Source organism: Salmo trutta, chromosome 22 (assembly GCF_901001165.1).
Source record: "Salmo trutta chromosome 22, fSalTru1.1, whole genome shotgun sequence".
NCBI lineage: Eukaryota > Metazoa > Chordata > Actinopteri > Salmoniformes > Salmonidae > Salmo > Salmo trutta.
In genome coordinates this window covers 24,006,400-24,029,681 of record NC_042978.1, presented here as the reverse complement: position 1 = coordinate 24,029,681, position 23,282 = coordinate 24,006,400, and the positions used below count along the sequence as shown (strand labels likewise).

Below are 23,282 nucleotides of genomic sequence, written 5' to 3'. Positions count from 1 at the left end.
TGATTATGTGTTCTTTTTATGAACACACAGTAGCTAGTATGGAGCACAAGGCCATGTACTGTAGCTTTACCCTCACTGACAGCATCATGTTTTCAGATGGACCGAAAGATGAAGTTAGCAACAGTGAGTCAGTCTGCATGGGGAAAGATTACCACAGGCATGCTAATGACGTCAGATTAGCATAAGAAAGAGATCATTCCTGCTCAGAAAGTCTAACTTCTGATTCAATTAATATCCCCTCCATTGGTTTATTTTAGGTATTTTAATTCCTTACAAACAGGCAGGGTAGGGCTTGATAACGTGGCCTCCTACATCCTTGAATTAAATTATGCTCCTTTCATCACACAAACACAGTTTTTGCCAATCCACAGCTGTTGCAAACGCTGCTGCTGCTTCCACCAGACCAACAAAAACAATATGATGAAGCCTCCCTCAGTTTGAAGTCCCTTTTGGGGATGTTTTTAATTTTCGAAACAGAATTGAAATCTCCAAAGGTGAAAATCTCCTCAACTGATAAATCTCTGTGGCAGTAAAAAAAAAAATGCATTTGAACTTGTCTCTCAAAGCATATCAAAAGCCATCCACAAAGAAATATCTGAATAAGAAAAAAAGAGGACTATAGAAGCCAGGCCTGCATGGTGTGAATAATGCTGAGGCTCCCATTCTCCCACCCCTCCCCACCCTCAGACTCAGAGCCAGGCTGGAGCAAACTAAATATGAAGCAGGAATATAATAGATAATTTGGCCAGTAAATGGCAGGTATTATGGGAGCCATCTCCACTCAGAGGCATATGATTTACCTTAGACACTAAGGTAATAGCTTTGCAAATTCCCTCTGCCATTTGACAACGGCTCGCCGTACTGAAATGTGGGGGAAAAGGTCATAAGTCAATGACAATCCATCACAACATCAATCTCTTTTTATTCTCCTCCCAATTCTTAAATACCAAACATTGGCGGAAATCGCTGTTTCGCTTCCCCTCCCCAGAAGCTCCAATCTGGCAGGTCAGGCTGCAGGGCCCGATGCTGGGCCCAATGTGTCAGACGCTGCCCCTGAGTTCACACATTTCTTCAAGCTTGTTTTCTCTCAACAAAAGGGAAGTGCTTTCCCTGATGGTCTCCTGTGTATGTCTCCGACCCAGCGGAGGGAAGAGAAGGAGAAGGGGAAGGAGAAGGGGAAGGAAGGGGCTGTCAGAGGGGCTTTCTGGCAGACTCCGCCTGCCCCTACAGGCTGCTGCTTTGCCATCGTATGGTTTTGTGGGATATCAATGCAGAATACATTTCTGAAAACTTAATTTGCTAAATCTAAGCCTCATGGAGTCCCAATACAATCTACTGTACTGAATGTATAAATGCCAACTGCAAAGCTTGGTGCCCTTCTGTCATTTGCGATTCATCTATGCTATGTTACAGACACAGCGTTTCTTATCAATCAATTATACACATCAATCATTATATCTAGATTCTGAGGGCTCAGACACACCAATAGCGTTTGCTGGCCGAGAGTATTTAGCACCTTTGAACGTAATTTGCTGACCGGTGTCAGTCAGACATCTACAGCGGGTGGTCGCTAAAACACAGGGCTCTGAACGATCGGCAGAGGAACACTAGATCCACATTTGGTGTGATGTGTGCAAGGCTTAAAGGAAAACTCCACCCCAAAACTATCTTTTGGTAGTCCATTGTTGACATAGTCCAAAATGTTTTGCTTGTCTGCAATCAAGTTTTCAAGATATGTAACTTTCAAAATACAGAAATTGCCCCCATATGATGCATTTTGCATCATATGATGTTGCGTTTTGTATCATACTGGGATGATTTATGTATTTTGTAAGTTACATATCTTGAAAACTTGATTTCTGACAAGCAAAGCATTTTGGGACTATGTCAACAATGAACTAATTAAACAAATACCAAAAGAGAGTTTTGGGTGGTATTTTCCTTTAATTTGACCTTTAGACGCCTGAACCAACCCTTGGACAGTTAGTGCTCTGTCTGTGCTTTAAGAGGGACCTTCACAGCAGGTGCGCTTCTATGCTAAACAGTAGGCATGTCAAAGAGCTGAGGGGAGCGAGAGAGGGAACATTCTATCTGACACGTCACTGCCTGTCTCCTCTCCTGCTGGTCTGTCTGTCTGTCTGTCTGTCTGTCTGTCTGTCTGTCTGTCTGTCTGTCTGTCTGTCTGTCTGTCTGTCTGTCTGTCTGTCTGTCTGTCTGTCTGTCTGTCTGTCTGTCTGTCTGACACTGTCTGTCTGTCCTTCAAAAGGTTCCTGCTCCCATTAATCACCAGCTCCTCTTCTCCCCTGGGATAATTAAAGAGACCACAGTGAATGCTCAGCCCTCCTTTTATTGTGTCAAAAACATATTTCCTCTAAACGCTTGAAGGTGGCGCCGAGGAACATGGCTGACCTTTTACATTCTCCTAACCAATTGTGCTATTTTGTTAGTTTTTTTGCATTTTGTGTAACTTATTGTGTACATAATGTTGCTGCTACCGTCTCTTATGACCGAAAATAACTTCTGGATATCAGAACAGCGATTACTCACCTCAGAATGGAAGAAACTTTTTCCTTTAACGAGTCCGATGAGAAGGATATCCTGCTTTCACTGGAGCAGGCACAGATCCACGCCTTTTGCATGAAGAAAAGTCGCAGGAAAAGGGGTCGCAGATCAGGCAGCCTTCTGAGAATCTGTAGGTGAGTGAGTAAACTCACACTGCCATCCGTTCTTCTTGCTAACGTGCAATCATTGGAAAATAAAATTGAGGACTAACGATTAAGATTATCCTACCAAGGGGACATCAAAAACTGTAACATCTTATGTTTCACCAAGACGTGGCTGAACAACGATACGGACAATAGAGCTAGCGGGATTTTCCTTGCACCGGAAGAACAGAGACACTACCTCTGGTAAGACGAGGGGTCGGGTATGTGTCTATTTGTCAATAACAGCTGGTGCGCGATGTCTAATATTAAAGAAGTCTTGAGGTATTGCTCGCCTGAGGTAGAGTACCTTATGATAAGCTGTAGACCACACTATCTACCTAGAGAGTTCTCATCTATATTATTCGTAGCCGTCTATTTACCACAGAGCGAAGCTGGCACTTAAAGGGCTCTCAACCAACTCTATGAAGCCATAAGCAAAGAAGAAAATGCTCACCCAGAAGTGGCGCTCCTAGTGGCCGGAGACTTTAATGCAGTCAAACTTAAATCAGTTTTACCACATTTTTACCAGCATGTCACATGTGCAACCAGAGAAAAAAAATCCTAGACCACCTTTACTCCACACACAGAGATGCATACAAAGCTCTCCCCCGCCCTCCATTTGGCAAATCTGACCATAATTCTATCCTCCTGATTCCTGCTTACAAGCAAAAACTAAAGCAGGAAGTACCAGTGACTCGCTCAATACGGAAGTGGTCAGATGACGCGAATGCTACACTACAGGACTGTTTTGCTAGCACAGACTGGAATATGTTCCGGGATTCATCCAATGGCATTGAGGACACACCACATCAGTCATCGGCTTCATCGATAAGTGCATCAACGATGTTGTCCCCACAGTGACTGTATGTACATATCCCAACCAGAAGCCATGGATTACAGGCAACATCCGCATCGAGCTAAAGGCTAGAGCTGCTGCTTTCAAGGAGCTGGAGACTAATCCGGATGCTTGTAAGAAATCCCGCTATGCCCTCAGACGAACCATTAAACAAGCAAAGCGTCAATACAGGATTAAGATTAAATCCTACTACTCCCCCATTAACATCGACGGGGCTGTAGTTGAGCGGGTCGAGAGTTTCAAGTTCCTTGGTGTCCACATCACCAATGAACTAACATGGTCCAAACATACCAAGACAGTCATGAAGAGGGCACGACAAAACCTTTTCCCACTCAGGAGACTGAAAAGATTTGGTATGGGTCTCCAGATCCTTAAAGGTTCTATAGCTGCACCATTGAGAGCATCCTGACCAGTTGCATTACCGCCTGGTATGGCAACTGCTCGGCATCTGACCATAAGGCGCTACAGAGGGTAGTGCGTACAGACCAGTACATCACTGGGGCCAAGCTTCCTGCCATCCAGGACCTATACAATAGGCGGTGTCAGAGGAAAGCCCATAAAATTGTTTTCTCTGCTACCGCATGGCAAGCGGTACCGGAGTGCCAAGTCTAGGACCAAAAGGCTCCCCGACAGCTTCTATCCCCAAGCCATAAGACTGCTGAACAATTAATAAAATCGCCACTGGAAAAATTACATTGACTCTCCCTCCCTTTTCTACACTGCTGCTACTCGTTGTTTATTAACTATGCATAGTCACTTCACACCTACAAATTACCTCAACTAACCTGTACCCCCGCACACTGACTCAGTACCGGTGCCTGTATATAGCCTCGTTATTCTTATTGTGTTACTTTTTATTATTACTTTTTATTTTAGTCTACTTGGTAAATATTTTCTTAACTCTTCTTGAACTGCACTGTTGGGTTAAGGGCTTGTAAGTAAGCATGTCACGTTAAAGTCTACATTTGTTGTATTCGGCGCATGTGACAATTTATTTCATTTTTATTTCATTTGATTTGCACTGCCTGTTTGCTGTGACTGACAACAAGGCATATCGATGACTGTCTGAAGGAAGATGACAGTGGCAGATATCAGAGAGCAGGATCTTAGGGTTGGGGGGCCAATCTAATGTGGAGAGCCTCTGCTTCATCATCTAAGAACTGCAGGCAACAAGCAGGTGACCATAAATTCTAAGGGCTTAAGAGAAACACCAGAAATATAATGATTTGAAAAGAAACAGCATTTCACCCCCTATTCCTTTGGAGCACTTTATCTCCCTGACAAACTTTGAAATGCCTTTGGAAATAAAAAGCAAGGTATCAGCCAGGTGCAAATCTCCTTTGATATATGGGAACGTTTGGCAAACACAATTTGTGAGTTGTTAAGGTTTCCTTCTTTCCCATTATTGAGACATCAGGAGCTGAGTGCACTGAGACAGGTGTCACGAGAGCAAATGATAACAAGTCGCTGTTCCGATATCCTGTGTTATACAGTACAGTGGGAACTGTTGCTCCACGCTGCCTCTGCTATAGCAGTGGCTTGAGAGGCATTGAGCAATATCTGGCCAGAGATGTTAAACTCAGTTTGAGCTGTTTAAAGGTCCTTCCTATCAGCAGAAACACCAATTAACCCGACTTCCTGGCATAATGGCGCTCCAAAATCCCAAACAAAGAGCCCTGAATACAATTAAACACAGGCCTCTGTGTCAGCAGCTAGATAGAACATTTAAACAGCGGAACAAAGAGGGCCAAGTCACAGCGGACTACCATCAAGCACATTAAAAACCAAAGCCAGGCAGTCTTCCTGTGATTATTCAAACGTCAGGGACCAGCAAAAGACCAGTGTGATTAACAATCTTGATATTTCAAATCTGTGGACTGGGCTAACCTGATTTTCAGCCTGATTTTTATTCTCTTCTTCTTTTACGAGGAAGGAGGTAGAGAATTAGCCAAGCTTGTCATGTGGCTTCCTAAATGCCACTACACTGGTTAATAAGGACCAACAGTTGGAGTCCTGACAGCTTTAGTGGCTAAATCGCTGCTAGCTATTTGAGTATAGCGTGCCGTTTTATATCACCAAGTCATAAATCCTCCTGAAATAAACACAGAAAATATGCTCTTTGCATTTGTTACAATCTCCAACAAAAATGATTTGGCCCTACAGGAATGTAATGTTTCTAGAGTCTGAATGTTGTTGCAGTTTTTCTCTGTGGTTCTGGTCTGTGTTGACCTTTGGTCTAAGTGCTAAGGCTTCCGATTAAGCTCTTTATGGAGTAGCGCTGGAGGGAGATGGCAAACGTGACCCTGACCATTGCCTGTCCAATACTATTGGAATTCTTCACTGTGACCCTGAGCAGAACTGAATTTAGTGATCCCACAAAATGAACTCTGATGGCATGAATGCAGTTCCTGGGTCCTGTGCTGCCTGCAACAGACAGATAGATTATTCAAGCATAATTCATAGAGAAGATCCTGCTGTTTTAAAGGTTATGCTAAAATTACTGTAGCTAGAGGGTGTCAAAAAGTGGCATATAGTACAGATGTAGGTGTAGGATCTTAATTTGACTGTACTTTCACAGCAAAATAATCCTGCAGCAACAGGATTTGAACATGTAGTCCATAATGATGTTGCTTGATCCGTGGTTAGGCTATTATCTGGCCAAAAATAGGCTACATGAAAAGTGCAATACTGTTAATATAACCCTGTTACTGTGGGTTTTCAGTAAATGTATGTAAATCACAAAGCTCATCTGCATTTCCTGCAATGCAGGAACATTCTCAGCAACAAAAGAGTGGTCAAATTAAGATCTTACATCTGTATACCACATGCAAGAGCATACAAATGTATGATTTACTAACACTGACGGGGTCAACAGAAAAATGCCTAAATCATATGACAATAATGTAACTACGGTAGATGATGCTATATAGTGTCATATTCTTCGGTCTGGATTCAACCCAGAATGCGGAAGATAAAATGTAAAGGTAATTGCCGCTTGAGACATTGCCTTTAATTGTCAATCGCACTATGAAGCGGATCTTCAGTGCTACGGATTGAATAGAACCCTTCTTGTCACAAAGTGACAGCACAAAAGGAGGCTGGAACGCATTCCCAATGCACAGTTTTTTTATGACGCTATCCTCTGACTCAACATGAAATTCTGCTTTATGGAATTATTGATGTCTAACATTAACTTCTTTGGGCTTAGATCTCTTACACAGAGACACTGATGCACTCAGCTCTGGCGAACACCCACAAACATAAAATAGACAACAAAGCATCACATCCTAGCTCGGGGTGCGGTTTGAGTGGGATGATCCAAAGTTAGTCACACACAAAAAGGAGTGTGACTCAGACTTGAAATGGTGCTCCATCTATATAGAGTTGACTACTGACTCAAAGTGAGGCATGTGATTGGCGCAGCCGGACTCTGATGTCTGCTTTTAACTCTGCACTGACATCCTTTAACACCTCAGGGGAGTATACCCAGCTCAAACAAGTCTCCACTCTGCAGACTGTGGGAATTGAACATATACGAATAAGATTCTGTGTGATTGTTCTGGCTGAATAGATCTGTAGTTGTTTTGGTTTCATGCACTGTAGTGTACTAATTATTGGTTATTTTTGAGTTGCCACACTAAAACAATATACATTTCGTTTTTTTCCCTCTGCCCCTTTTTCATAAGAATGTCTACTTGTTGAATGAATATTAATGGTGATACTGTTTCTTAGCCAGTGGGTCCAGCAGCCCCAATCTAACTCTCTCTGGTGACTTCAAATGCACTGCACTGGAAGGCAGAAAGGTATATCTAACGTAGGATTATGCCACCATTCCTGTTCTTCAATTTTAAAACTGAGTAAGAAAGGGATTTGACCTGTACAGTGTCCTCATTGAATATCTCTCTAATGAAAAGAAATAGATACAAATTGTCTGCCCAGGATTTACTTTAGTTGACTTATAGGACATCTTGATATTTCTTGACTACACACTTAGAAAAAGGGTTCCAAACGGTCTCTTCGGCTGTCCCCATAGGAGAACCCTTTTTGGTTACAGGTAGAACCATTTTTGGTTCCAGGCAGAACTCTTTTGGGTTCCATGTCGAACCCTCTGGGGAGAGGGTTCTACCTGGAACCAAAAAGGGTTCTTCAAAGGTTCTCCTATGGGGACAGCCGAAGAACCCTTTCAGGTTCTAGATAGCACCTTTTTTTCTTAGAATGTAGTTGCATTTGGATTGAAAATCTTTTGCTTTGACTTGTCTATCATGTCCACATACAATTCTGCCGTAAGCAGGCTGCACAGTTGACACAGAATAACCACAGCGGTCTGATACTGAAGCTCCCCTCTCTCCCTCTCTCCCTCTCTCCCTCTGCCTGGCTGCCACAGGGATTGATGGCTCTGCTCAGCCATTAATATTCAAGGTGAACTCCTCATAGTTTCAACTGCTTGTGGAACCTGCTCGGTGCGGACGGACCTCAAGGCTGATTTCTCCCAGTCTGCCTGTTTTGTGATCGTCACTTAATGTACTCCTCCACCCCTCCATTAATCATCACCTTTGCCTTTACCTGTCAGACCAGAGCGTCGCCTGGTTGCAAGATGAGTGGAGAGGCCACCCACCAGAATACATGTTACTTTTCTAGCTGCGTGCACACATTATGAACTCTGTGACTAAATGACCCCCGCTATAACGACAATGTGCACTGTCACAGATGGGAGACGGACGATGTGGCGAGCCACTGAACCAGTGAAAAAAACCTGACTGCGGCCCATTTCCTGGTTGCCAATATGCTTAATGACAGGAGTGATGAGTTATTGACAGCTCTCGTCTAATTAGAGGCACTGAGGTGTCTATTGCAGCCTTTGTGCAGACACAAAGAGGACCATTGATTTTGCTGTGGTGGACTGTATCTGGATACTTCAGGGAGTGTGTGTGTGTGTGTGTGTGTGTGTGTGTGTGTGTGTGTGTGTGTGTGTGTGTGTGTGTGTGTGTGTGTGTGTGTGTGTGTGTGTGTGTGTGTGTGTACTGTATATGAGTGTGTAAGAGATTGCCGGGCAGGGGAGCAAGTTATCTGCTGTCCCTTTGACCGACAGAAGCCTTAAATTCCAATTAGTCACACTTCCGTGGATTGGTGAAACTAATTACTGGCTTTAACTCCAGGCCAATAATGAAATGTTTGGTGGAAAGTGGGAGCATGGGAGACCTGGGTAATTTGTGGCTTGGTCCCAAAAGTATTCAAGTCCCACATGTACCATTCTCGACCACTCCTGATTTTTGTTTGAAATTAAACATTAAAACAAGTGAACACAGGGTGAAGGTACTTAATGATTTCAAATCCTCATGGATTTATCTTTAATATGCATCTGAAAGCCGCCTCGACAACTGCTGGGGTTAAACATTTATTAATGACACCCTCTGATATGGAGCACCTCAGTAGAACGTGGCTCCTGGCTAAATGATTTATGGACTACTGTATGTGCAAATTACAGTTTATTACTTCTTATTCCAAGACTAACCTCTGTCATTTAAACATATTTGTTACGGGGGCCATAAGTATTAAAAATGAGTTTCTACATGGGAATGAAAATGTGCCAATGACCTTTCTACAGTAAACAGGCAGACTGTAGAAGAGGTAGCAGCTGGGAGGTAAACTTAAACCCAGTGATTAACACACTCTGGGTCAGGTGCTTTGTTCCCATTATCAAGTCAAGGTGAAACCTGCATTTACTTAGATTCCCCTGCACGGTGGCCATCTGCAACAGCTTGTCACTCCAACCCGCTCTATTTCTCTCTCTCTTCCCCCCTCTTCTTCAGGTTCAATAGTTGTCACTTACTGAGAAAATGCACTGTGCTCAACCGGGAACAGGGCCAAGTGCAGCACGGAATCTGTTTCATCCGACACTCCCTAATTTAGCATAAACCATAATTAAAGTGACTTGGCAGTCGGCTAAAACCAAATTTCATACTCTCTGATCACAAGAATGGGTGTGCAGTTGGTAGCCAGAAATGAGCCTGATGATGTGGACTTGTTATTTAAATGCCCACCCTGACAATTATTAAATACAGTCAAACTGATGTACAACTATCAATGGTAATTGGTTAATGTACTATATATTGACACTTTTGGACTATAGTGCAAATAGAAAAAACACATCTCCTCTATCAGGTATATTACAAGGTATCCTGAGTATACAGTCCCAGCTATCCATGATGTAAGGCCTATATAAAACCTATGGGGTTTTACTCATCACAGAACCAACAAATAAGCCACTTTCCAATACCGCATCATCCTGAAATCAAGGTTCCTGCACCATCACATTTCATCACAGGTTGCCATTGGCATTATCATTCTGTTTGAGTTATACCTCACAGTCTTCTGACACATAGCAAACATGTCCTTGGGCAATTAGTGGATTGTATGTCAAGGAAGATGATGTTTAACAGCTTCCCACTGTAGTTCAAATGAGGCACACAGCAACTCTGCACTAAAGTGTGGCCTGGCCCTTTAAAATGGGCCGCAGTGAATTGGCGTTTCAGAATTTATCACAGCTGCCACCGACCAAGTCGGTCCAAACATTATATCACCCACTGGCGCTCTCTCTCTCTCTCGTTCTCTCCCTCTTTCTATCCCTCGCTTTCTCTTTCTCTCTCTCTCCTTCACTGCAGCATTGCACATCCGGGCCTGTGTTTTCTTAAAGAGCCTCTATTCAACCCTGCTCTGAATTCCGAGGAATAGGTCATGAGATCACAAAAAATGAAGTGATAGAATCAAACCCTACTGCAATGAACATATGTTAGCATGTGTAAAAGTGCAAAGATGTGCATACTGTACAGTGCTTCTACGTCTGTGCATCAACAATAGGGCTATAGTACATGGTATTGACACTGATTGTTAGAAAGAAAACAAACTCTAAATGTGGGAACATTTCCCTCTCTACTCATTGCATTATCATTGTTGAATGTTCTCCATCATTGCAGCCTCATGCATTACATAGTATAAGGACATTTTGGAAAGGCCCATAAAGAATGCGTGTGAATATGAAATTGAAACTATGGTAAAAAGCTGTTACTTCTCGGCAGCAATATCAATGTTGATTCAACAGTATATTTTAAATATGCATGAGAGCTTGCAATGCATTTCACACTGCATCAAAAGACCATTTCTTAGAAATGAACAGCACAGAAAGCAATATTAGGTGTGTTGTTTTCCATTGTTTCCCTACTACTAGAGGAGCTCTATAATAAGTGCCATGCCTGGAGTGTTAACTTCAGTTTAATGCCTTTTATTAAAGATTCAAAAATTAAGATACTCATTTATTTATTATAATACAGTCGTCGTTAATATTTAACTGAAGCTATCAACACTGGAACCTTGGAATACCATTTGTACTTTCACAGAAACCTCTCAGTATGACAACAATAGTAAATGTTCAGCCACCATTCTTCCTGCTACAGCATAAAAGATCAGGGGAGACTTTTCCAATCAACATATTCATACCTCAGTTGATGGAAACTCACGGTGAGAGCACGGAGCTATCAAAACCAGGTGAGGTATTAGTTTTTCAGATTGAAAATACACTTGAAGTGTGGCTCTCAGTAGTGGAATCAACATCGATCAATTGAAAATTAACAGATTAGATTTCCCTCGAAGTCTGGAAGCACCTCGTTAAGTCTACAGAGCAGTCCCACGACTCACACATACTTACTACACACCACAGCAGTTAAAACCCTCTGTATGTGCAAGCACAATCCGCAGAGAGAATCCAATCCGCCATGAATAACATATAGGGCCTTTCCCAACTCTACCAAGCTCTAATGACTTCACTCACAGCCTGATGTTTTATAAATGCTGAGCCCACCATTGTACACTTCTGCCCGAATTGAATACACTTAGCATGAACTACAGGTGGTGTTCACAGTCACCACTGGAATAATTCATCTCTGATTTCCTGATAGAGAACAAGGCAGTATGTGTACAGAAAAGTCTACAAATGCACACCCACGTTTGCCTGCACAAACACAAACACACAGGTTTGCCTCTTTTGATCTCTCTTACAGAGAAAGACTGTAACACATGGAACATACAACCATATACACATTCACCCACCCACCCACAGTGCTTCAGCCCACATAAAGAAAGATACAGCACACCTTTAAAACTAAAACTTTAGCCCAGGTTTTACAGACAGCTTCTCTCCGGGGAGACAGTGGGGAGAAGGCTGGAAACTTATTGGAGCTGTAAAAATCTATTCCTGAGGCCCTGCACCTCCCCCAGGAGCCCCCTTCAACCATTACAAAACTGGGACGAGACCTCATAAATGGAAAGGGGGGAGGGGGTGCTAAGGGCAACTATATATCACTCTGTGTAAAACAGCCGTCATCATAACACTAACTACACTGGGTTCCAGTTATTTGGAGTACTGCAGAACTACTATAACAACTGAACAGCAGCTCATAGAAACCATCCCCATATTGATTAAAGAGCTTTATTTAAGCTTCGCCGACTTTCCCCAACCACACAGATCTATTCTAAATCAGCTCTGTAGTACCCTCAATGTGGATGCAAATTTGGAGAACAACCTAACTAATATCTTACTAGATGGGGAGTATTTAAAAAAAATGCATGGAACTCAGTCCGGCTTTTAACTTACTCTTGAAAGTTGTAATAGTAGAACGCACATTGGGTAGTGCATCATCAGTTCCTCTTGTCATGTTAGTCATTGTATACCTTAGAGAGCTATTTATAACTTGTCAGAAATGTGCAGATCAACTAGCCCATGTTAGCAAAAAACATTTATTTTGTTTTTTTTAACCTATAGATTTTGTTGTAATTTGTTTGTCACTCAAATACCACATTAGACATGGCAAAATGTATAGAATTGCACTAAAATTTGGGACGAGGGATGTTCCTAAAAGCTGGAATGCGGGGCCTGAGTGAAAAAGTTTGGGAACCCCAGATGTAGAATAGAAGGACCACACTATCACAGTTCAATCTGAATTACACCAAACACTCAACTTCAAATGTGCCTCTCTTTTACATATGCCCAAAGAGGAACAAAACATTGAATGAATACAAACCATAACTGAAAAGCTCTGCAGTATTACAGAGGATATAGAGGATGAATTAGCTCTCCCCTGAAACAATCAATGTGACTGAGACATTCTGATCTGTAAATTTGAAATCCTATTATCAATGTGGTCTGGAAGGATGAAAAATAGCCTACTAACAAACATATATAAGAGAGGCACAAAACATGACTCTACTGCATTACTGATGTTCCTGAGCTCTACTCATTGCCTGAATTGTGTGTGCTTCCACAGTGACCCGAGATATAGAGTGAGTAGTTAATTGCAGTGGCAAAATACTATGTGATCAGTGCCAAAAAATGAATCAGACATATCAGTGTGTTGCAGCTTGTGAAGACTAAAACATCATTCCATCTCATCACACTACTTTACCCATGTAGCACTGCAATCAATCAATTCTAGGCCTAACTTAGAGGAAGCTGTGTCATTTTTTTTAGGCAATAAGAACACATGGAAATAGACAATGTAGCAAAACACAGTAACATAGTTGCTGCAGTTTTGCCATCATCAAGTGAACATTTAAGAGAGACATTAAAAGGTGTGATCAGCCACTTCATTGGCTTGCACTCGGCGGGGGCAGAGTCATGTGACATCTGTCATACTCTAATTTCCGTGTTAAGTGGGGGGGGGGGTCAACATGGTGGCTCTGACTGGCAGGAAAGGAGGTCAAATGATTAAGCAAAGAGGAACAGGGAGAGAGGGGAAGTTATGATATGATTAGTTAGTAAAGGTATATTGGGTATATACAGTTGAAGTCTGAAGTTTACATACACTTAGGTTGGAGTCATTAAAACTCGTTTTTCAACCACTCCACAAATTTCTTGTTAACAAACTATAATTTTGGCAAGTCGGTTAGGACATCTACTTTGTGCATGATACAAGTCATTTTTCCAACAATTGTTTACAGACAGATTATTTCACTTATAATTCACTGTATCACAATTCCAGTGGGTCAGAAGTTTACATACACTATGTTGACTGTGCCTTTATACAACTTGAAAATTCCAGAAAATTATGTCATGGCTTTAGAAGCTTCTGATAGGCTAATTGACATCATTTGAGTCAATTGGAGGTGTACCTGTGGATGTATTTCAAGGCCTACCTTCAAACTTAGTGCCTCTTTGCTTGACATCATGGGAAAATCAAAAGAAATCAGCCAAGACCTCAGAAAAAACATTGTAGACCTCCACAAGTCTGGTTCATCCTTGGGAGCAATTTCCAAATGCCTGAAGGTACCATGTTCATCTGTACAAACAATAGTACGAAAGATTAAACACAATGGGACCACGCAGCCGTCTTATCGCTGTCATACGTTAATCTCTGTCTCCTAGAGATGAACGTTCTTTGGTGTGAAAAGTGCAAATCAATCCCAGAACAACAGCAAAGGACCTTGTGCAGATGCTGGAGGAAACAGGTACAAAATGATGTATATCCACAGTAAAAGGAGTCCTATATCGACATAACCCGAAAGGCCACTCAGCAAGGAAGAAGCCACTGCTCCAAAACCGCCATAAAAAAGACAGACTACAGTTTGAAACTGCACATGGGGACAAAGATCATACATTTTGGAGAAATGTCCTCTGGTCTGATGAAACAAAAATAGAACTGTTTGGCCATAATGACCATCGTTATGTTTGGAGGAAAAAGGGGGAGGCTTGCAAGCCGAAGAACACCATCCCAACCGTGAAGCACGGGGGTGGCAGCATCATGTTGTGGGGGTGCTTTGCTGCAGGAGGGACTGGTTCACTTCACAAAATAGATGGCATCATGAGGTTGGAAAATGATGTGGATATATTGAAGCAACATCTCAAGACATCAGTCAGGAAGTTAAAGCTTGGGTCTTCCAAATGGGTCTTCCAAATGGACAATGACCCCAAGCATACTTCCAAAGTTGTGGCAAAATGGCTTAAGGACAACAAAATCAAGGTATTGGAGTGGCTATCACAAAGCCCTGACCTCAATCCTGTAGAAAATTTGTGGGCAGAACTGAAAAAGTGTGTGCGAGCAAGGAGGCCTACAAACCTGATTCAGTTACACCAGCTCTGTCAGGAGGAATGGGCCAAAATTCACCCAACGTATTGTGGGAAGCTTGTGGAAGGCTACCCAAAACGTTTGACTCAAGTTAAACAATTTAAAGGCAATGCTACCAAATACTAATTGAGTGTATGTAAACTTCTGACCCACTGGGAATGTGATGAAAGAAATAAAAGCTGAAATAAATCATTCTCTCTACTATTATTCAGACATTTCACATTCTTAAAATAAAGTGGTGATCCTAACTGACCTAAGACAATTTTTACTAGGATTAAATATCAGGAATGGTGAAAAACTGAGTTTAAATGTATTTGGCTAAGGTGTATGTAAACTTCTGACTTCAACTGCACATTGGAGCTACTGTATATGTCTACAAAATGCTATATATGTGTGACTACCTCTGGGTATATATGTTTAAGGGACTTGGAGTGCTAGTGGGATGGAATATCTGAGATGATGTGGGAATATGTTGGCAATGCTATAACAGTGTCGGAGCCTGATATGCCAGAACCCAAATTTACGGAGGGGAGGAGGGTTGGAGAGGGGTTGCCCTGCCCTGTGTGTGTAGCTCAGCAGAGAGGAGAGAGGGCGCAGAGAGAGGATGTTTAGTGAGCGCCCCCCCAGCCTCCTGCCTGCCAGAGTGGCTGCATTAACACCACACGCCTTATCAAGGGCGCTGTCACCGGCCCTGAGAGGCACAATGCACTGCCACTCTGCCAGCCAGCAGAAGAGAAGGAGAGAAGGAAGGAGAGAGAAAGAAAGAGGGAGGAGTGGGGAGGGAAGGAGCCTAGAGGACATTATCTTGATGAAGCCATGATCGATAAAGCCAGAGCAAGCCAATGGAACAGCGATACCATCCCTTTTAATTGAGATTAGACTCTGCAAGTTCACCGTTCGCCCATCTAATTTAAGAGTAGCCGACGTCTCACCACAGTTAACTCCTCGCACACGTCATCAATTACAGGATACTCTCTGACCTGGGACCTGGCAGCCAATCAGAGGGCCCCACTTCCTCTCCTCACCTCTCGGTGGATCGCTGACTGGGGAGGGGAGACGCCTCTCTCTGGGGCCCCATGCCACCGGCCCTCCCTTCTCTGTTTTCTCTGTTATTTATTCCAGTGCATACATACCTCCTTGTCTACATATTTTCTTGCCCGGTTTCCTGGCACATTCCTTGGATATTCTTTTTACTGTAAAATGAATAGAAGACTAAAAAATAACATGGAGCTCCATTAAGGACAGTTGGAGCATGCAACACCACTATCTGACTGCTGAGGAAGGAGAGAATGTGGTAACAAAGAGAGTTCCCACTGGGCACACACCGGTTGAATCAACGTTTTTTCCACGTCATTTCAATGAAATTACGTTGAACCAATGTGGAATAGGTGTTGAATTGACATCTGTGCCCAGTGGGTTGCTCTTACTGGCTTAGTTCATTAATCAATCAGTCAGTAAATCAATCAATAATCATTATTTACATGAGCTTCCTCCTTGATGAGCCCTATTCATTGTGCCTACACACAATGGACAGATGATGACCCGCTATCAGTCAGGAGTGAGGAGTGAGGAGGAGGAGAAGCAGGAGGAGGAGGGGAAAGGAGGAACCAGTCTCACCTGAATGGACGTGCTGAGGTAAACAGGAGGATGTGCATGAGGAAGGGATCAGGAGACTGATGAACAGCCGCACACTCACACACAGACAGACACACAGACAGACACACACACAGACACACACAGACACACGCACACATAGAGGCACACACACACATTCATACTCACACACATAAAAGCAGTGTCATGCACGTAAACATGCAGAGGTCATGCTTTTCTCACTCTTGTCAGTACAAAACATACAGGAAAATATTTAAAAAGGGGTTGTTGGTTTAGGTCTGTTTTTCCTGTTGGTCCTGCTGTTAACTCACCATCCTCAGTGGGAACATATATGTTTAAGAAAAGGCAGTCCTCGCTCTGGTCCTGTACGTAAGAAGACACTATCTCCAGGTTGTTAGTAAACCACACAGGCAGCATGACGTCCGGCAGACGCCCCTCCACGATGGTCTGAGGGCAGACCGGGGCGAACTGCGTGGCGTTACGGACCTCCGGCCACGAGATGGGCGGCTCCGGGGGCTGGAAGCGCCTCTCGCCCGTGGGGGGTGCGGCATAAGGGACCCCCTGGAACTGAATGACGGGTCCCAGGATCTCGTTGTTGAGCTCCTTCTTGACGCCCCTCAGTTTGCCGTAGACAGTGGTGACCACGGGGTCCGTCTCGTCCAGTTTCTGAGAGGCCGTGACCAGGGCCTGCTGCGCTAGGCTCAGTATCCATAGCAGGAAGGTGAGGTCCAGGCCCAAACCAAGGCCTACGCCTAGCCGGGGCTGCATGGCCCTCCAGGCAGGGTGCAGCCTCAGACGGCCAGGCCTCTGCAGGGGCATGCTCCCTCTGCCACACCAGTAGATACACACACACACACACACACCAACTAGGGCTCACCACACTGCAGCGCTAGCAGCAACAATCCACTTTAGGTCCGCCCACAGAAAGGGGTACAATCAAAGGAAAAGTATGAGGCCTCCCAAACGTGCGGCTGTCAAAACTTTCAAAGGCTCTTCGCATGGCAAGTACTCCCCACTGATTTCACACTGGCGGAGGCAACATCTTCACTTGCTGCTATTCGTCAGGCCGCATCCTATTGACAGTCCTGTTTTCCATCCTGGCGAAGCAGGCAGGGCAGCCATTTGCAGCAGGTCTTCCACAGATAAATCAACCCCAGTCGAGGAGTGGGTCTATATCCTGCAGGAAATAAAAAATTATTAATTAGTACTGAGGTGGAGAGAAGAAATATGAACAGAGCAGGGCTTTACTGGCTGTTACATTCTGGGCACAGGGGAATCAGAGTCTGCCTAGTGACACCTCATCAATCATGTGCAAGTAGCAGACTGACTGAGTGACTAGGTATTAGTTAAGGGATCCCTCCTCCTCTTCCAGACCATGGAGGGAGAATTAAGAAGATCATGTTCATATAGAGAAGGAAATCCTATTTGTTTACAATGCGATGACACCTGTCATAGACACATAGTGGGGGACATAAAGAAACTTCAATTATGACAATGTTAGCATGGAAATGGGAAAAGAGATCAAAACATTCTCTAAGAGCATCCATATTCTTATGACTAGAGTACCCTTTTGAACATGTTTACTCAACAAGGAGATTGACGTTAATTAGGGAAATATGCTCAGAAGAATAACATAATAAAGTTGCAAACCGAGCCTTGAGGTAATGCGACATGTTGACTTGCTTCTACTTGCACATTAACTGGCTACTTCCAAATCTTAGGAGAGAAACCTTTCAACCTTGCATACAGTACGGTACATAAAACAAATATTTGAAAGCTATATTTGGATCATCATCTATAGACGGGTTAGCTGATGTCACGAAAACGTTGCGCATGATTTAATGAGGCAGAAGTTTGTGTGTTGTTGTGATTCTGGATGGCCAGATAGCTTGCAACAATGACAAGAAGCTGCCATGTGGGAATCATAACTGGCTCGTTTCAGCTAGTTTTATCTTGTTCTTAATACCATGTCTTGTTTTGAGGTGTTTTGACTGATCCCAGCTAGCACAGTGGATCTGGGCCGATTCGGCTGAGAGTCGGGGCACTCGGCTGAGAGTCAGACTCGCCCGACGTCATGTGGCCCGAGTATGTGCCGCCTTCGGCAGTATTACTTATGGCTAAGATGCGGGGATTGAGCTCTGGCCGATTCCGGTGAGAGTTATCTGGCCCAAATGTATATATTACTTGGGGCTCGGGACGATTCCAGTGTGAGTTATCTGGCCCAAATGTATAATTTGGGGATTGGGCCGATTCCAGTGACAATTATCTGTCCCAAATGTATTACTTGGGGCTCTGGGATACTCTCTGGCAGATGACTACACGGGCTGCTTTATATAATTAACATTTCATGATTTATTTTTCCATATTTTCTCATCGTTTCTGTGATCAAAAAATACAATTAACATTTAAATTAAATTCTTTAAGAGTCCTGTGTAGTATGTTAGTGTTTTGATACTTGTGCAACGCAATTGATAAGCATTAAAAACTTTGTGGCTGGAGCCTCCTGAGTGGCGCAGCGGTCTAAGACACTGCATCGCAGTGCAAACTGCATCGCTACAGATGCTGGTTCGAGACCCGAGCTGACGCCCGAGTTAGGGGAGCGTTTGGCCGGCCGGGATGCTCTTGTCCCATCGCGCTGTAACGACTCCTGTGGCGGGCCAAGCGCATGCACGCTGACAAAGTCACCAGGTGTATGGTATTTCCCTGACACAAAATGTTTTTTTTGTGGATGGGTATAATTTGTATGTATAAAATGTATAATAGAAATATTTAAAATTACTAAATTGGGTAATTTTGTATACATTTATTTCAATTTGCATTGGTCCACTTCTGGAGGGATTCTGGTAAAATGCTGGCAAAGTTGGCTGAATTCCGGTAGACGGAAACGGACCGATTACTTGGGACGATTTTGGGCAGTCACTCATTTTGATTCCGGGCCGAGTCCGACACCCGATTCCGGGCCGATTCAATCAGTTCCGGCCCCCCGGAAGAGGGACGCTTCTGGGCCAATTCCTCATTGCTAGCTGGGATGACACCTCTATGCTAATATGTCTAAAATTCGCTAGCTAGCTAATCAACAAATCATTGTGCAAATGTATTTATGTTTTCAATAAACATTGGAGATGAAATCTAGTTTACATGTTGTCCACGATCTAAGCCAACCCTTTGTGTATTGCCCCATAGTTGCACACGCATCGGTTTTGTTGCTAAACAACCAACCCGTCTTTAGAAAACAAGTCTTAATGAGGAATGGGAGGTTAGTTTGTAACTAGAAGCGACTCGCTCTCTCTCTCTCCAAGGGAATCAGTTACAGGCGGATTCAGATCAGCCATTCATTTAGACCAGCACATGAAAACAGCGCCAGATCTCTCAGTGAAACACAAAGTGGGTTTATGTCCTCCCAATATGGGATGCCTGTCTTCAATATTACTGTACCGGGTCCGCCACACATAGAGTCAATGACACAGCGTCACAGACACAGAGACAGCAGCAGAACAGGCACATCATTCAAAATTCAGACCAAAACGTAGAGACATCAGCATCCGGAGTAGAGACTATACAATGTAGTGTAGTAACCATGTAGTCAGGGGCGTCATTCCCCCCAGAAATCTGAGGGGGCACAAAGTACCTGAGGATGGCTGGGAGATGGTCCGGAGGGGGGCTAGGTTGAAGAATTTAGCATTTTTCAAACACGTGAAATAGCTTTTTCCTGCAATCTAGAGACATAATCATTACGCTTAATTCTATGTAAAAAAAAAATTGATATGTCTATTTGTCTGCATATCTAAGCATACCTCTTGAGCTGTCTTGAGCTGTCTTTATTCAGTACATTTAGTTAATGCTTGCTTTCTAAAGTCTACCAACCTTGCCAGCAGGCATGCCAGCTAAGATAGTTAGACAAGCTAGCTACTCTAACTTGATTGATAGCCTGAAATGGCTTCTTAGTAGCTAGTTATGAGATTTGGAGAACATAACTGAGCTAGCTAAAGCCAACTTCAGAAAATTTCGAGATGCCTAGTAGTATTACAGAGAAACAACAACAACAAAAATGTATAAAAAAAAATATGTATCTATATATATTTTAAACAGGACAAATCTGAAGAGTCAAGTGTTTCTGTTCCCCCTATGGACATGATGCCTCTGCATGTAGTAAGTGACTTTAAAATGAGTGGCCCAGTGGTGAAGTAGGTTGACACCATGGGGAGATGAAGTGATCCTAACAACGCACAACCCCAAGACATTAAGCACACCCTAAGGTTGGACATTTTTAGACAGCAGTTCTAAAAATACACTGTAGCTGTGAGCATGTTGAAAGAAACACTTAGGTTGGTCAAGCAGATCTGTCAGTTTATTGGTCTTCCTGTAGACCTAAGTACACTTATGTGTGTGTGAATATACAAGAATACAGGGTTGGAACAGAGCTTTATATCTCCCATAGTAAATGTAAATGAAATGTGCTGGGTTGGAGGAGTTTTGCAGTGGTCTGATCGTTTTAAACCATCCCAGACACAGCAGATGAGATGTCCTGGTGTACCCAATGGTAATATTTGCCATCAATTTTTTTTTGTATATAGCCAAACACATTCATTATTGGTACCACTCTCACTTCAACCCTTGCAACAAAACCATATTTCAAAACAAATCGCATCTATTGACAGAGGCGTACAAATGATATGCATCCAAACAAATGCATAGCAAGCAATCTGCGCCCTGGAATAATTAGGCAAACAGATAAACAGAGGAATGAAATGAAAACCTCTGGCATTGATTGTGTACTGTATTGTTAATGAGGCTATAAAACTACTGTGAGGTTTTTACAATGGGGAGGCTAAGAAAAACTGCACATGGACCTCGCCGCAAGCCTTTGTCATCTCTGACACACCAGACAAATATTTAGACTGCAGACAGGCAAATAAAAACCAAGGCTTTGGCTCTAATCTTTTTTCAGAATCATGGAGGGGCGAGGTTTGGCTGAAGTGATGATAGCTGGCTGGTTGGAGCAAAGCAGGATTTGGTAACATTGTTGTGCTGCACTGTGTGAGGGAGATGAAGTAAATGAGTGTGTGCACAGAGGATGAGATCAGATTGTGTCCTTTAATCCTTATGACAATCTAACTCAAACAGGCCTATGGTGAGAGGAGTTTAGTGAGGTCTCTCCCAAAGCTAAATCTCTCTGGGGCGGTAATGTACTGTACACATCCCAGAAACACTGGGCAACAAATCTATGGTAGCTACCTTAACATTGTGTAATATCTGTCATACCTATAGCATAACAATAGCGTCACCCCGATGTAATTTGAATCAAAAGGAAAATCAATTAAATACTGTACTATATGCTCATGTTTTCCTTCTCGAAAATTATGTCTCATTCCATTTTCCTCACTTTCCCTAAATGGGGACAGAAAATGGTTGCCACTTTGCCTCCAATTTCCATACTTTCTGTGTGTGATTAAACCCTTCCAGGTGTTGAGAACAAATTTCACACGTGGCCAAGATATCCATTTAACAAATCCTTTGAAAATCCCCTGCTTAAGAACCCCACCATAATAAGCTCAGCGGATCAAGCAAAAAGAGGTGATCTATGAAATCAACCTTGCCATTTATTTTGCATGTGGAGTAACTCATGTATCATCCTGTTTTTCCAGGTTTTTTTCCATGTTGTTAGTATGTTGTTGGTTCCCAGAGTACATGGATTGGCATGCATCGTGCAGATCCAGTGCAGGAACTTGCCCCAGTGTGAGTCGAATCACTAACCTGCTCAGGGACACTGCAGCCAAGTGTCAATGCTGAAATGGGAAGCTTTGAAATGGGACGCAATGTTATGTTATGTCAAAAATATGTAATTGTTCACTTATAGACAATCTATACCTAATGCATCACAATATGTCATCACCATTTTATTTATTACCCTATTAATAAACTGATGGGTATACGGAGTGGCAAAATACCACAGAAAAGTCATGGCTATACAGTACATAGACTGAGAGAGGATGGTAGATGAGCAGCGTTTAATGAGGTTCAGCACATTTTTCCCCATAGGAGCCACTGGAAGGTCCCCGATTATATAGAGGTGTACTCTGGAAAACAAACGGCCTATTATTTGAGCCCAAGCTGTAAAACATAGAGAACATAGAGGCACAAAGCAGAGTTATGGTGGCAGTCAGTCAACAGACTAAACCTTCCATCACTGTGTGGTTTACATCCATGCGAGCTCCCACTGACCTTAATGATCTAATTTCACCTCCAATAAAGGCTTTTGGGGAATTTATAGACGACTGCTTATGACTATTTCAGTGGATATGCTTAGCCAGCAGGTCCGCCATGGCCAGAGTGTGATTAGGGGATTTTGCGGTGTGACAGTGAGATGTCGCTGTGAATTAAGAACAGGAGTCAGAAGCCTCCTCTGTGCTCATAACAAATTGAGCACCGTTTGTGACAATGCCCATTGTATCACCATCCTTTAGTAAAACATGTCAGTCACATGGTGAGGAAGTGAGTAACTAGACATGACTGCAGCAGCTCCACTGAGGCCTGTCTCCAAACTGGGGGAAATCCTAGGGCTGGGGTTATTAATTAAAGACTGATGAATACGTCCAGCATCCATGCATTAATAATAAGAAATCTACAATCTATAGTAAATCCATAAGGAAATGATGATTAAGAAACAATAATGATCATATGACAAATGACCACCACCACTATGTGTGCTACTAATAAATTTTTTTAGAGCGCTGATACCAATAATATCATCAATTACATTTGTTAGCAGCGGAAGTAGTAGAATCACTAATACAAGTAGTAGTATCCACCATTTTGGTTTTCCATCATTACTACCATCTTAATTATGGCTAATGACACTTAACAAATTCCATGATTTACTCAATTACTGCTTAAGTCCCTCTTACTGTAGCAGGTTTTCGTGTGCTGTCATGTCACATCAACTCTGATGGCCCCTCAGTGCTCTGGAGTACTGGGAACATGGAGGAGTTAAAA

The 23,282-nt window shown here is 43.0% G+C and overlaps 1 protein-coding gene across 3 annotated transcripts in view; it reads right to left on the bottom strand.

Annotated features, from left to right (window-relative positions):
• nlgn1 (neuroligin 1) overlaps window positions 1-23,282 on the bottom strand; it is a 272,702-nt gene that overhangs the window by 244,290 nt on the left and 5,130 nt on the right. For 2 of the 3 annotated variants that reach the window (XM_029707331.1, XM_029707332.1), the window contains exon 2: window positions 16,601-17,466. In XM_029707331.1, coding sequence (XP_029563191.1) covers window positions 16,601-17,108 — 508 coding nt within the window. In that variant the 5' untranslated portion in view covers window positions 17,109-17,466. Of the gene's footprint in view, window positions 1-15,808; window positions 15,869-16,600; window positions 17,467-23,282 lie in introns of all 3 variants that reach the window. The other variant, XM_029707330.1, reaches the window with a different exon arrangement.